At 46.2% G+C, this 14983-nt stretch overlaps 1 protein-coding gene across 2 annotated transcripts in view; it reads left to right on the top strand.

The window, feature by feature from the left end:
- Positions 1 to 14983, top strand: part of GABBR2 (gamma-aminobutyric acid type B receptor subunit 2) — a 415862-nt gene that overhangs the window by 222823 nt on the left and 178056 nt on the right. For both annotated transcript variants that reach the window (XM_054502144.2, XM_054502145.1), the window contains 2 exons: positions 5760 to 5825; positions 13467 to 13667. In XM_054502144.2, coding sequence (XP_054358119.1) covers positions 5760 to 5825; positions 13467 to 13667 — 267 coding nt within the window. The remainder of the gene's footprint in view (positions 1 to 5759; positions 5826 to 13466; positions 13668 to 14983) is intronic.

Genomic DNA, 14983 nt, shown 5'->3' with positions numbered 1-14983 from the left:
TCTAACAGCTCAGCTGCCTTAGGGGTTTATAGCCTCTCATCTCTTTATATAGCATTGTGACATTTGAATTTTCAGCAGCCCAGCACAGTAGGTGGTCTGCGAGGCTAAGCTCTGAGAAACCAGGATGCCATTGAGTGGGCCTAGACAGATGCGTGGGTGGCAGGAGATTCCAGACAACCCAGAGGTCAGGGTCAGGCTCAGGCTCAGGGTTGAGCTTGACCTTCCTTGCAAGATTCCATGCTCTAGAGGCAAGGAAGGCTGGCTGGAGGGCATGGTCCCTAATCTTCCTCACCTCTGCTGTCCTGCACTTTTAAATGCACACCAGCGATTTTAGTGGCTCAGGATTGCATTTGCCATTTATATCCTTTCACTTCAACATCTGCATGACTTTTCTCGATTAGCTGTTGCTGCAGATTGAGTGCTGAGCTCCAGCAGCTCAGACCCAGTGGGGTTTGCCTCCTCAACTGGGAGGCAGTAGATAGGAGCGAGGGGTCAAGCACTCAGGCTCTGGGACCACACCCACCTGGGGCAAGGCCAGTGCCGCCACCTCCTATTTGTGTGACCTGGCATCTTAGGTTGAAGTCCCTACAAACAGAGCCTGAGATGCTTGGGAAAGTGATTTATTGTGGAAGTACTCTTAGGAGAAGGGGAGGGAAGCAGGATGAGGCAGGAGGAGCTCTGTCTTGGATGGATACCAGTTTAGCCTGGCCCCACAGGGGTCTCCGGAGCACAGACAGCACCACAGAGCTGATCCTAACTTTCAGCAAGGGGGCTGGAGTTTTCCACCAGTGTGAGTCAGTTGTTGGTTGCTCTCTGTGGGGTGTGGGGCATGGCATGGCTCCCATGGCCAGGAAGCTCCCCTTAGCTGAGGGCAGTTCTCCAGAGAAGGGAGTGAGCTGTCAGCAGCCCACCCTCACTGCAGCCAGGGCGGGTGTACCAGCCCCAAGGAGGGGACTGCACCTGGGAAGGTTGCTTAATTCTTTGGACCTTGCTTTGCTCATGAATCTTTCCAAAGTGAGCATAATAATAGCGCCCACCTCCCAGGGTGGGCCTGACGGACTGTTTAGCACAACAGCTCAGAAAGGGCTTGAGAGTTGTTATTTTTATGGTGTTAGGGTTGCTTGCAAACTGGGGGTACATGCTAGTTCTTTGAATTGGGTTATCCTTGCTAAGTGTCATGTGCGTGCGTGAGTGTGTGTGCATGCCTGTGTGTGTGTGTGTGTGTGTGTGTGTGTGTGTGTGTGTGTGTGTGTGTGTTTAGCTCTCTTTAAGCATCCCAGAGACAAAGTGGTTCTAGATGAGGGATGAGACGGGGTCAAGAAAAGGGAAAGGAAACCTACCCAGGGTTTGGCAACATTAGACTCCTCTCCAGGGGGAGTTTAGTGGGCCTCTCCCTCACTCATCCTGTCACTGTTGGGGGTTTGGGCTGAATACCCCTCCCCATTTTCCTACCCCATTCCCATCGCTGTTTCCTTCCACTTTTGCCCCTTTCCTGTGATAGTAGCCTCTTGAGGGTGTGAACATAGGTCTCCATGTATGGTCTCCAACCGTAGACCTGGCCATCTCATTTGCCCCAACTCAGGTCCTCTGCTTTCACTCCAGGAAAGTCCCTGCAGAGCCAAGTCCCTGGAAGGGCACAGGATTTTCCAGACCCTGCCCTCTGCCACGTTTCCAGTCCTTTGTAATATCACAGCTCTGATCTGTCAGTCATCCTCAGGGATGGTTATGGCTGCCCCTCTCTACTCCCTACTGCTGCCTAAACTGCCCCAAGCCCTTTCAGCATAAGAGAATGGGCCCATACCCAGGCAGGGGGCAGGGGGCTTGTATGAAAGCAGGGGCTACTGCTATTCCCAAATTTCTTCTTTCTACTCTCTGGACTTTCAGGAAAAGATACAAGCTATGCAACATTGAAAAGCATGATTCTGGAACTTTCATGAGAGCATGCACGTGTGTGGAAAAACTATTAAGATTCCCCAAATCCAAAACGTTTCCCCTAACCCCTGAATCTTCCAGTAAGTTGCTACTTCAAAGGAGAACCCAGTATATCTGCATTTCCTGCCCTCAGGACACCTCCTCGTGCTCTAGAATGCACATACCCTAGTTTGAGAAGCACCTCAAACTCTTTATACTGCTCTATGGTGCCCCCAAGATCCCAATCCAGCCTCACCCCCCGTTTGGCCTCCCCCCAACCCTGGATTCCGGGCTGCTCCTCCTTCCTTCCAGACTTGGCAGCGTCTTGCCCCCTCTTTCTCACCATCTAGAAGCAGAGTGTGTGTTCACAGCTTCCTGCAGCAGGCATGACCTGGCTGTGCATAGGATCTTTCTCCAGGGCCCTCTAATGGTCAAGGAGAACCAAAATGAGAGCTCTGGCTTTCATTTTGGTTCTTTGGAGCCCTGGGAGAGCTTGTACCTCTCTGGGAAGAGATTAGCTAGATGGGGGATCCCATGGGCCCCATCCAAATCTAACAGCCTGGGAGCACTGAACCAAGTGGTCCTTGCAACTTGGTTGTCATAGCAACAAAGACACCAAATGGTCCACAAGTGGCAGAGCTGGTTGTTTAACTGTCAGCAGGTGGTCAGGAGGTCAGCTATGAAGATGTGTGTCCCTCAGTCTACTCAAGAAGTGGACGTGGTGAGCCCAGGGTCTAGACCATGGGGCTGGCCAGATATTAGTGCAGTGAAGATTATGGCTACTAGTGACCAAATAAGCAGTGTAGGCCAGGCATTGTGCATGATGCTGCACACTGGATTAATTCACTTCATCGTGCATTCAACACATATTTGTTGACATATGTGTAGCGCCGTGTTCTGGGAGCTGGGGACTTACAGATAAGTCAAGTTACCCTTACTTCAGTGGGGAAGACAGACAAGTAAGTGGACTTGAGCCACGTTGGAGGCAAGCACAGGGTGGTCCAGGCTTACAGCGGAAGAAGTGGCCACCAAGCCTGATGGGACAAAGAGATGGTTTCTCAGAACAGAGGAGCCTGGGCTAAGGTAGGAAGGGTTAGTAGCAGCTGTGTGGGCAAAGTAAGTGGGAGGAGAGGGAAGGGCACTCTGGAGGGATAGACTTGCGGAATGGGTGGGGGGCAAAGTGGGAATATGAATAAATAAATGAATGAGTGAATGAATGAATGAATGAATGCAGTCCTGTTTTAGGACTCACTGCCAAGGCAGGGTATGAGAAATGTGATAGAGAATTGAGCACAAGTCAGTTGGTAAAGACTGCATAGGATCTTTACCATCTCTATCTTTAGCACATCTTGAATGTGCTAAGGAGCTCAGTGTTTGATCTGCAAACCTCAGGAAGCCATGGACAGATTTCACACAATCAGACTTGAATCTAGGAATGAACCCTTCCTCTGCTCTGTGGTGATGGGTGGATGGGGCAGGATTCATGGCAAGGATGCAGGGAGGCTGTTGCTGTTCACTGAGTAAGAAATGATGGTAACCAAACTCAGGAAAGTGGGGCTGGAGGGTTGGGGCTGATTAAGGAGCTAGTTGTGAGCAGACAAAACCAACAGGTTCCGGTTATGGCTTGGATGAGGGTTGAAGAAGAGGAGTGAGTCTAAGATGACTCCCAAGTTCCTGACATTGTCAGAAATGGAAAACACAGGAGGAGGAAAGGGCGTCTTGGGAAAGCTGGTGGATTCAGCTTGGGACATGTTGCGCTGGAGGTGCCTGAGAGAATCCAACTGGAAGAGTCTGGTGGGAAACTGGAGAAAACCTGAGGCTGGGGGGAGAGATTTGGAGTCCACAGCACGCAGAGAACAGTTGTGGCTGGGGTCATGAACTAGGTGGCCCAGGAAGAGTGATGGGAGCAAAGAGCTAAGGACAGAATACCAGCATTTAGGGATGGGCAGAAAGGTCAGGAGCTGATGATGAGGAGTATGAGCAGGAGTGGCCAGGCAGGCAGGAAGGGAGCCAGCAGAGAGCAGCATGGAAGCCACCGGGTGAGTTTCATTATGATGAATTGACAACCACTGGGCAAGGTAGATAGGATTATCCCTTTCTCAGAGATGAAGGAATTGAGGCTCCAGGAGATTAAGACCCAAAGTTTTCAGCTAATCAGAGGTGGAGCTGTGATTTGAACCCAGGTCTCTGACTTCAAAATCTAATAAGCTCTTTTTACCATACCATGTTTAGCAACACACGGTTTGGCACAAAGTAGATGATCAATAGATACTTACTGGATGAAAGGATGGATGGATGGATGGGTACTGTCAGCAGCAAAAAATGCTAAAAATTTTTAACAAACAAGCAGAAAGATCTTGGAGCATGCCTGGAAGCAAGTCCACAGAACGGAAGCAGCTTAGAACTTTTTATAGCATTGCAGACGTGGTGATGACAAAGGCTTGCCTTCCTTCCACTGCTCTGTTAACGATCTTTTAAAGTCCTTTCAGAGCCAGTGTTTTTTTTCCCCTCTTCTTTCCATTCTTGCTTGCAAACGAAAGATGATTTTAGAATCCAGGCCTTCTTTATTTTGCTAAAGTACATGATGAGTAAAATGGCCTCTCAGTCAGCACTTTCCAATTTTGAAAGATGCTAAAAACTGATCTTTAAAAGCATATTTTTCTACTTTATGCATCAAAGGGCCATGAGGCCTGCTGGAGGGGATGGATGAACAGCAGGAAGGTGGCACCACCTGCAAGGCTGGGCCTCACTGTGGAGGGCAGGAAGCGGCTGGGTTGGGGAGCAGGTGTTTGGGCCAGGGCCTGGCTGGTCTCCTGGTGGCTGCCTCACCCATTCTCTTTCAGCCTGTTCTTCTCCATGGGGCAGGACCCAGCTGGATCCCAATGCCCCAGAAAGCAACGAAGACCCCATTTACCTGACCCAGGAGAGCCTCTGGCTGATGCTCAGTAATTGTCTGTTGAATGAATGAATGAGTCACAGGGGTCGCTGTACACATTTGTATTAACCACACTGAGATAATGAATGTAATCCCATGTATAGAGCTTTCAAAAATAGATTTTCCTTAGAAATAAAGGTGGACACTCACTATGTGCTAGGCACTGTGTTAAGCACTTTACAAGGACTATTTCACTTAGTCTTCCCAGAAATCCGGTAAGGAAAGTACTACCATTATCCTCATTTTGCAGATGAGGAAACTGGGGATGAGATGGAAAAGGAGTGACCAGAGGCCACCCATGGTTTGTTGGTAGAGCTGAGATGCGAACAAAGCTCAAAGCGAGTCTGAAACCTCTTAATTGGGAAGCTCTGTGGGCTCCAGGAATTTCTTGAGGGATTAACAATCAAGAAGGTAGAAAGGGCTAGAACACTGTGGCAGGGCAGCAGAGTGTGGTTGGCTGGGGTCTTGTCTCTGCCACCAACTCCCCAGGGGCCTTAGAAGCTCCTTTCTCCTCATCTGGCCTCAGTTTTCCTATATGTAAAGTGAAGAAGAAGGTTAGATGATGCCTCCATGGACTGCAGGGTTTGCCTGCCCTGGTGGGAGGAGAACAGGGGAGGTCGCAAGGCCCCTGAGAGCAGTCAGCTTTAGCCTCCAGCCTGTACAGACTTGCCCTAGGGCTTGCCCATGAGACCGGGTGGACTGACTGCAGGAGCCACAAGAAAGCCAGCCCTAGAGACGGCTAGAGAATCCAGGCTGGGCTGGGGTTGGGGGTGAGGTTCTGCCCTGCCCACCTGCCCAGGCAGAGCTCTTGGCTAAGAGCCAGAGGTTCAGGAATGTTGTCTGCCACAGCCTTGAACCCTTTATGGGGTGCTGAACATCTACTCACCTTCATGATGTGTCCTTCCATCCACAGGGGAATGATGTGCGGATCATCCTTGGCCAGTTTGACCAGAATATGGCAGCAAAAGTGTTCTGTTGTGTAAGTAAAACAGTTGTATCATTCGTGTCTTTGGGGAGGTTCACAAAGCTTTTTCCCATACTCATTCTCTCCCTGCTCAGTCTGTGAGTGGGATCATAGGACTGGAGCCTGGGATCCTGGAAGCAGAAGAGTTATGTTCACTGTTCTTTCCTCTTTCCAGGGAGCTAAAACCCCAGGGCTCAGAACAATACCATCATCGAGGAACCAGGGACCTCAGTCTAACCCATCGTCTAAGCCTTGTTGGCTAATTCTAAGTCTGCTCAACTTAGCCAGAGAGATACCAGAAATCAGGGTTGAGGCTGAAGTGACTCAGACCCCCTCCCTGCCCTGTAGGTAGGGCTCAGAGTCTTAGGTTAGGGACAAATTATCAACTATTGATTTTCTACTCCTGAATCCTTTATAGCTGTCTAGTATGTGACAGGTGACAAAGGTGACCTTTTTATGCCTTATCTCATTTAATCTTTTCAATAACCATGTGAAGCAACTATGATTTTCCCATTTTACAGATGAGGAAATAGAGCTCCATAGAGTAAAGGGACTTGTTCAAGGGCCCTCAGCCAATTCATGGCAGAGCCAAGGCTCCATCCCCATTCACCTGATCCCCAATCTAGTCTCTAAAAAAAAGGTTTTCTCCATATGACTTCTAGCTTAAGTTAGATGTAGGGGACAGAACACAGGAACTAAGTCAGTTTCCATTTTGATGTCCCAGCTCCCAATCCTCCCCATCGTGTCAGGAGAAAAGTCAACAAAATGAAAGCCCAGGCAGGTGAGTCACTGTCTGGCCAATAAGCTTCACCTTTTAGACTGAGGTCATTCTAGGCGTAGTGTCTGGTGATGGGCTGCAGATCTCTGTCCTCTCTGATCTTTTATCTTTTTGTCAGTAATGTGGATGAGGTTATAAATAGGAATTCTAGAAATCATGAAATGCATTGGATGACAGAGTTTGAGTGCAAAGAACTTTAACAGGTTGGAATGTTTGATTAAATCCAAGCAGAGTAAATCGTCCTAACATATTATATTAGAACAAATGAAGCTGCCTAAGTCCAAGTGGTAGAGGGATAGCTGAGGAGTACTGTGTGTTGAGAAGAGAAGGGACTTTGGATGTTCCAGATGACCCCCAGTTTACTACAGGGTCTGGTAACTAAGGTCATCAGCGTGAGCACAGTGCCAGAGAGCCGAGGTGACCTCAAATTGCATGTCTACATCCAGGGCAGGGTAGTCCCTCTGCTCTTTGCTGGAGAGACCCCACCTAGGGAGACCTGCGCAGCTCCTGGTGGCCTGTTTTGGACAGGTGTAGGAATTGAAAAGAGACAAGGAGTGAGGACAGAGCCATGGCTGGAAGCCGTGGTCACGTGTGGTTATTTGAACCTGAAGGCTCAGGAGCAAAACGAGAACTGTCAGATCATCTTCTGATTTAGCCGGGAGGAGGGAGAGGCTGTGAGACTGACATTTCAGGGGATCTTGGATGGAGGTTGGCGCTCAGGAGTCGATCAGCTTGGGCTTGAGTCCCTGTTCTGCTACTTATTATTGAAGTTGGGTGTGTTGTTTACACTCTCTGAGCCCCAGTTTTCTCATCTGTAAAATGGGGATTATAACACCTGTCTGATAAGATTGTTGAGCAAAAACCCTCTGCATAGTATCTGATGTACAGTGAACCCTCAGTAAATACCAGCCATCTTTTTTTGTTTGTTTATATTAGGGTCTCAGGTGTCCAAAGATGGAATGGGCCACCATTTACTGGCAAGTTTTACGGGTAGATTCCACAAAATTGTGTTAAGCATTCTATTTATCAGTGGAGAGTAGCAAGAGGTCTTTCCACATTGAAATTGAAGGAGGACCATGAGAAAAATAGAAAATATAGAGTGAATAGATTTAAAAATTTTACTCCAAAACTCGTAAAACCTTGCTCCTTACTACCTAGGGTCCAGAAATAACCCACCTTAAAAAGGAAAATAATGGTCCAAATTTGAGAGTGTGCTTTCTTTCACAAAAGAAACTTGGTGTCCCCTCTCCAGTATCCCCAGGGCCTTGCAAGGAGCTGGTGCATGGTGGGTGATTGGTGTTGATCGAATGAGGAAAACAAGTAACGTCAGAAAAAATAAATTAATAAAAATGATCCATGAAGATGCCACACCAGGCCCTGGCCACCTCCAGTTTGCAAGAAACATAGATGGGCCTTATGTTCTGATTTAAGCCAAACCAAAGCCCAGGTGTGACTGTGATCTCACTCTGTCATGCACTGGGATGAGTTTCCAAGTGGCTTTCCCAGCCGTGGTTTCTGCTTCTGAACAGACGGCATGGCTGTCTTCCTCTCGACCCAAAGCCCCCTGGCTTGTCTGCCTTCCACATGGCACGGGGACACCATCCCACCTTCTCATCCCATTTTCCTCTTCACTCTTGTTAGTCTTGGCATTTTGAGATGAGGTTTCTCTTAGAGTCTTCACTTGCTGCCCCATTCCAAGGAGTTTCTCAGAGGCTTTGGGCTGGGTGTAGTGTCCATGTGTTGGGTCCCCAGATGGAATCTGCCCTCAAGGACTTATGGTCTTGTCTGGTTAGGAAGGAGTTCTTCTGGAAGGTCCAGAAGGTCCTAAGGAGAGACTGTTCAATGTTTTCACGCTGGATCAAGACTGATAAGTGAGAGAGGGAGGAGACGCTCAGAGCAGAGGCCCCCGAGAGAGCCTTCCTGTCTCTATTGGAGTCAGAGCAGAGACCACATGGAAACAACCATGTCTCTGACATCCAAATGCTGCCCTGGAAACTTTACAGCGTGTTGCTGTGTTCTTGAGATTGGAACTGCCACCCAATGGGATCGCAGACTCCAGCAAATGCAAGGCCTATTTATAGCCCTGTGGCAAATGTTCATTTTGGCATCAGCACAGTATGAGCATGGCATGTTGCTTTTGTCTTCTCCTCTGTCCTCAGTGGTCTGTTCTAAATTCTCAAGCACTCTAATGTGGGTTCTGGTTTTAGCTCTGCCAGCTGTGTGACCTCAATCAGGTCACTTTACATCTCTGGTCCCCAGCTGCCTCATCTCTGAAATGGAAGCAATGATCCCTACCCCGTCTGCTTCATGGGGTTGTTGAGAGGCTTAAATGAGGCCACCAAAGGGAAAGCTTCATCCCAACTGTTAACTGCCTTACTGATGCGAGGGTTTATTACTATTATTGTTGTAAACCTTAATATAAAAAGGAAATGTCTTTCTTGCATGGGGAGTGGAGGAGGCAAAAGGAAACTTAAATGATGAAATTAGATTTTTTTTTAAAATCGTGTCGTGGCTACATGTCTACAGCTAGTAGGAACCAAAGGGGTTCATGGGGCTGAAGCGTGTGAACTCAGGATGGCCCACTCTCGTGCAATAGTACCCGTTTGTCAGTTATAGGTCCTAAGACCACATTTCTACCAGATGCAGAGAAAATGGAGGTGTGGTGGCTCATGCCTGTGATCCCAACACTTTGGGAGGCCAAGGCTGAAAGATAGCCTAAGCCCAAGAGTTAGACCAGCCTGGGTAGCACGGCAAGACCTCATCTCTACAAAAAATTTAAAAATTAGCTGGGTGTGGTATTATGTGCCTGTAGTCTCAGCTACTCAGGAGGCTGAGGTGGGAGGATTGCTGGAGCCCAGAAGTTCGAGGCTGCAGTGAGTCATGATCATGCCACAGCATTCCAGCCAGAGTGACAGAGCCAGACCCTGTCTCAAGAAAAAGGAAAACAAAAATCAAGGTGACCAAATAAATTAGAAATGCATTCATTCGGTCAGTCCACAACCATTGATTGAGTAGCCCCTGTATACCAGGCACTGTGGAAAGCCCTGGGACTCCAGGAGAGAACTGACGTGGCCCCACCCTCCCAAAACTCCCCTTCTGGCGGAGGAGACAGAGAAGCATACCAGTGCCTAGTTAAAACTCATGTGTCCAACAACCTCAGCCCTTCTGACCACAGGAGTACTGAAATGGAGTCCTGGAGGCATTTCCGCAGTTGCATTAGACAATGGATGATCTATCCAAGCCCAGTCTACCTTCCTTGCAGGAGAGCCTCGCTCAAAGCCTGCTTACTTTTGCTCTACAAATATGCTTAGCAATCTAGGCGCCCTACTTTCCAAGCCTATAGCAGTTTAAAAGCAGCAAATTCAGAGTGAGGGAGAGGAACTTGATGATAGTGAAAAATGACAGTGTAGAACTGACAGCTAGAAAGGAGACAAAAAGCCATGAAAAGTGGATCCAAAGTCTAAGTACAACTGTCTGGGGCCATCTGGTGTTTGGGGCAGTCTTCTCTAAGCCCAAGAACATAGCCCAGAACAGTGACTTATGTTCAGAATGAAACTATGAGTTACCAGGAGGAGAAGAGAATGAGAAGGGGCAGCTAAAATGTTTCCGAACATAGTGTTTGCCATGCATGATACACAGATTATCTCATTTAATTCTTAAATCAGTACAGTGAGGCAGGCTTTGCTTTCCACTGTCTGTCCATGGGAAAAGTGGGGCTCCAGGAGTTGTGTGCGTGAGTTACCTGGCAGGCATGTGGCAGAAAATCTGCCATTTGACTGTATTATTTTCTTTTCCCCAGAAGTTCAGAAGCTATGTTAGAAAAAGTTTTGTCTTCATCAAAATTGACTGATGTTCTAAATAAAATGTATTATCATTCAAATGGAATAAGCTTCTGTTTTCTGGAAAACTCACTTACAAGAAACAGCTACAACAGGACAGTAGCTGGTTGAAGAACTGTCAGAGCTGATCTGATTTTCTCCTCTGAACTTCCTGCTCAGTGCTGCCTCTTAATTAATTACCACATGGTCTTAATTATCACGTGTGAAGAAAATCTGCCTTTGTGTCTGATCAGAAGGCCTTTTCATATCCTCACTCTGCGTTTTGTTTTTGTTTTTGTTTTTGTTTTGAGACAGTCTCACTCTGTCACTCAGGCTGGAGTACGGTAGTGTGATCTCAGCTCACTGCAACTTCTGCCTCCCAGGTTCAAGCAATTCTCCTGCCTCAGCCTCCTGAGTAGCTGGGATTACAGGCATGTGCCACCATGCCCAGCTAATTTTTGTATTTTTTAGTACAGACAAGGTTTCACCATGTTGGCCAGGCTGGTCTTGAACTCCTGACCTCAAGTGATCCCCCCACCTCGGCCTCCCAAAGAGCTATAGGCATGAGCCAACACGCCCAGCCACTCTGCGTCTACTGATTCTTACTTCCTCATAAGTGGAGCTGTCTCCTTGCCACAACCTTATAAGATTGAGAAAACTTCCAAAAATGTTTTCGTTTTGTTTTGCTAAGAGGGGAACTTCAAGAATGGACTTCGAGTCTTGTCCCTTTGACTTACCAGCTATAAGTGTTGAGAAAATTTCATCTATAAAATTTAGATAATAGTGCATACCTCATAGGGTAGTTGTGAGAATAAAATAATATATAAAAATGGCAACACACGTAATGAGACCTCAATACACATGAGATCTCTGTCAGTAACAGATGAGAGTTGTGAATGAGAGTTGTGAAGTCTCACAGGCTCTGCCATTGATTAAATGACCTGGGATTACTAGGGTGACGCTTTTATTCAAAAGTCTAGTCCCCAGCCAGGATCTGGCATTTCTTTTCTTTTTTTTTTTTCTTTTTCTTTTTTTTTTTTTTTTTTTGAAAACAAGTTTCTGTGGACTAAATTTCATTCATTAGAGAGAAGCCCTGGAGACTGCCTGCTTTTCTTCAGCTGGGATTTTGTTAGGTAATTAAAATACGAGAGTTTTCTGTATTTTCCACGACAGTTTTGTTTGGGGCAACATTGTAATGTAGTTGCTGGAAAAATGACTGTGATCTGAGGTTGCATTATGAGAAGTACAGTGTCTAAAATGAGGGAAGCGAAGGTCCTGTATCATCGAAGGAGTCTAGCGAAGAGACAGTGTGATCACTGCCTTGAGATAGTTGAAGGGGTCTTTTGTTAAGCAATGTCTATTTAATCTTCAGATGCTTTGCTGAACCAATGGGTGGAGACCACAGAGAGGGGATCTGAGCTTAAATCAAGGAACAAATCTTTTAACTCACATGTACCCCAATGAGCTGCTCCATACTGAAGCCTGGGCTTTCTCAGGTATTAAGGGTGTTTTAGAGGAGTAGCCTTTGGACTTGGGATGAGGGGAGTGCCCCTCTGACTGTTAGACTTGATGGTAACTTTTCTCTAACATATAGGAGTTGTTGGGAGCTCTGGCCTCACTTCTGTGGACAGACCCTCACTTTAGCCTCCTGGACCCTAAGTGGAAGGCAGCAAGAACCTTCCCAGAGTCCAGAGCAATCTCAGGCTTCTCTCGCTACACCCTCCTGTCCTCTCACATCAACCCTGCTGTAGGCCAAGGGGTGCGACATGAATGGTTTTCCAACATCTCCTTCTAATGTGGGTGGCTCCCCAGGGATGAACGGAAGGATTGTTTAAGGTTTCAGTTTAGAATGCGGGCAGTCCATCAATGCACAGAGGAAATTTCCATCCACCCCTGCTCTCTGTAGTCACTTCTGGGTATTTTGTTTACTTACGGGAACATGACCACCACTTAGAAACTTTATTCCGAACCCAATTTTGATGGAACCTGACAGTCCTACAAACTGGGACTTTTCTGCTTGAATCAAAGCTATCAAAAACCATGATTTTCCTGATATAAAATAATGACAATAAGAATTAGAGTCAAGTAGGGGTGCATTAGAACCTTCTGATGACTTTTTTTCTTTAAATGGAAAGCAAGCAGTGTAGCTTTGTACCCTTAAAGTCAGCAGACCTAGATCCAGGTCTGACTTTTCTCTCTGACTGTTTGACCTTGGAAAAGTTACTTTCCCTGTCTGATTTTCAGTTTCCTCCTCTCTAGAATGAGGATGATAAACCACCTCCCAGAGTGAATGTGAGTGACAATCAAATAAGATCCATGTAAGATATAAAAATGTAAGGGACTTTTTTTAGGATCTGAATTTATACACTCTGTGTTTTGGATAAAGATTCAGAGAGACTTCTCGGTTTGCCAAGTGGCATCTTATATAAACTACACACTTAGATTAAGTTATCTTGGCCCCTTAAAAATTGTTCCCCCTGGGTTGTGTTATGAGGCCTCAGCTTTTAGTAAAGATCTATACAAAAATTAGCTTTATGAAATCTCTTTGTTGTAGAGGTTGTGTTGATACTAAACTGGCTAATTTGAGAGTATCCTCTCCATATGGGACATTTTTAGGGTTAGAGACTAGAAAATACTTTGTTTCCCCAAAGATCTGGTATGTTTTCTCCTTATTGATAATGAGAGTTGTGTAAATAACCTTGTTGCCCTTTTCTCTTGGGCTGCTGGGAAGTTCATGGTGAAATTTGCAGCTAATGCTGAATATGGTTAGAACCTTTGGTCTGTCTACATTCTGTTCCTTCTATCTTCAGGAAACATAATTTATATTTTTCTGGGCCCTTATGTTTTAATTTGTATTCAGTACTTATTATTTTATTATACATGTTATCCATAAACTACCTTGGATTCTTTGATAAATAACAAGGAAGAAACCAAACAAGTAATTAAACATTTCCTGAATCCTCTGGGAAGAGGAAGCCTTCCTCCCCACCTATCTTCCAGGGCACAGAGCCTTGAACTGTGCGACTCTCGGTGCCTTCATAGTCACTCCATCTTTTGCAGGCATATGAGGAGAACATGTATGGTAGTAAATACCAGTGGATCATCCCGGGCTGGTACGAGCCTTCTTGGTGGGAGCAGGTGCACACGGAAGCCAACTCATCCCGCTGCCTCCGGAAGAATCTGCTTGCTGCCATGGAGGGCTACATTGGCGTGGATTTCGAGCCCCTGAGCTCCAAGCAGATCAAGACCATCTCAGGAAAGGTCAGTGCCTTGGTCCCCATTTCAACCTTCCACCCCACCTCCTTTGATCACCTTGTCTGATGACATTGGCCAAAAGTGCACATTTATTGTCCCGTGTCACTTTGAGCAAATCACTTGACCTCTCTGAGCCTCTTGTACCTGTAAAATGTGGTATGTACAACCCTCCACTGCTTACCTCTCTAGGCAACTGTGAGAACCAAATGAGGTAAGGATATTGTGAAGCACATAGCACAGTCAGTACACATGTTATGTATACATCTATGGATGGAGTCCTGGCATCAACTTCAGGGCCCTTTAGACTCTGCAAAGGTTCATCCCGTGCTCCTCTTACCTAAGATGTCATTCTCAGTTGTGTTGGTGCTCTCCTGGAGGAGAGGAAAGACGCCTTAAGTAGACTTTGGGAAACACATGCTGTAGAGCTGCCAGACTGCGTCAAACCCCAGTTTTGCCACTACCACCTGTGTGACCTTGAACCTGTGTTCTCCAAGCCTCTGCTTCTATATCTGTGTGGATATATATTTTTAAGGGCCACTATTCAGTCCACTGTTGTGATCTTGGGATGTCCCTTCTATAGATATATCTTCTATATCTCTGCTTCTATATCTGTGATAACCCCCTTCTGGGGATTATCAGGAGGATTGATGGCAGGTGGTGCAAGCCACTAGCATGGTGTCTGGCACCTTGATGCTGTCACGACTGTGAGCGGGACATTGGACAGGGTGTGTCAGCCTCAGGGCCTCTGCATGCTTCCATGAGGAGTGTTACTAATTCCTGCCCTGCTTATCTCGTGGGGCTATAGCGAGGACCAAGTAATATAGGACATGTAAAAGTATTTCCAAAGCACATCATTGTCTATCATTGTAAGTCTTATCAAAGATCAGGTGATGATAGCCCTCGTAAAGGTGGTAACATCCATTTCTCAATTCTGAACAGCAACCAAAATTCAACACAGCAATGCACATAATTCTTTTCTGTGTTCAGATAGTTAAATTATTCACTCAACCCCCAGGGTTCTTACAGACCAAATTTTGTATCAAGAAAAAGCTTTATAATAAAGAAAAATATATGTATATAATTTTATGTATTAATCTCAATTGGAACCAACTCTACATGAATGATTTATCGATTTGTCAAGAAATGGCAAATCATTGGGACATATTTTGTAAACAGCTCTTTAGCTTGTACTGGCACCTGGTTAGAAAATGTTGAAAGAAATATTTTCATACGAAAATCAATGCATATATAACATTTTTTTTGAGATGTTGAATAATGAGCAGAAATAACTCATTTATTCAGTAAGTGTTATTTTTAAAGGT

This window comes from Pongo pygmaeus, chromosome 13 (genome assembly GCF_028885625.2).
Source record: "Pongo pygmaeus isolate AG05252 chromosome 13, NHGRI_mPonPyg2-v2.0_pri, whole genome shotgun sequence".
In the NCBI taxonomy this organism is placed as follows: Eukaryota; Metazoa; Chordata; class Mammalia; order Primates; family Hominidae; genus Pongo; species Pongo pygmaeus.
Note: the sequence above shows the minus strand (reverse complement) of the source record. Positions and strands in the feature narration are given on the sequence as shown.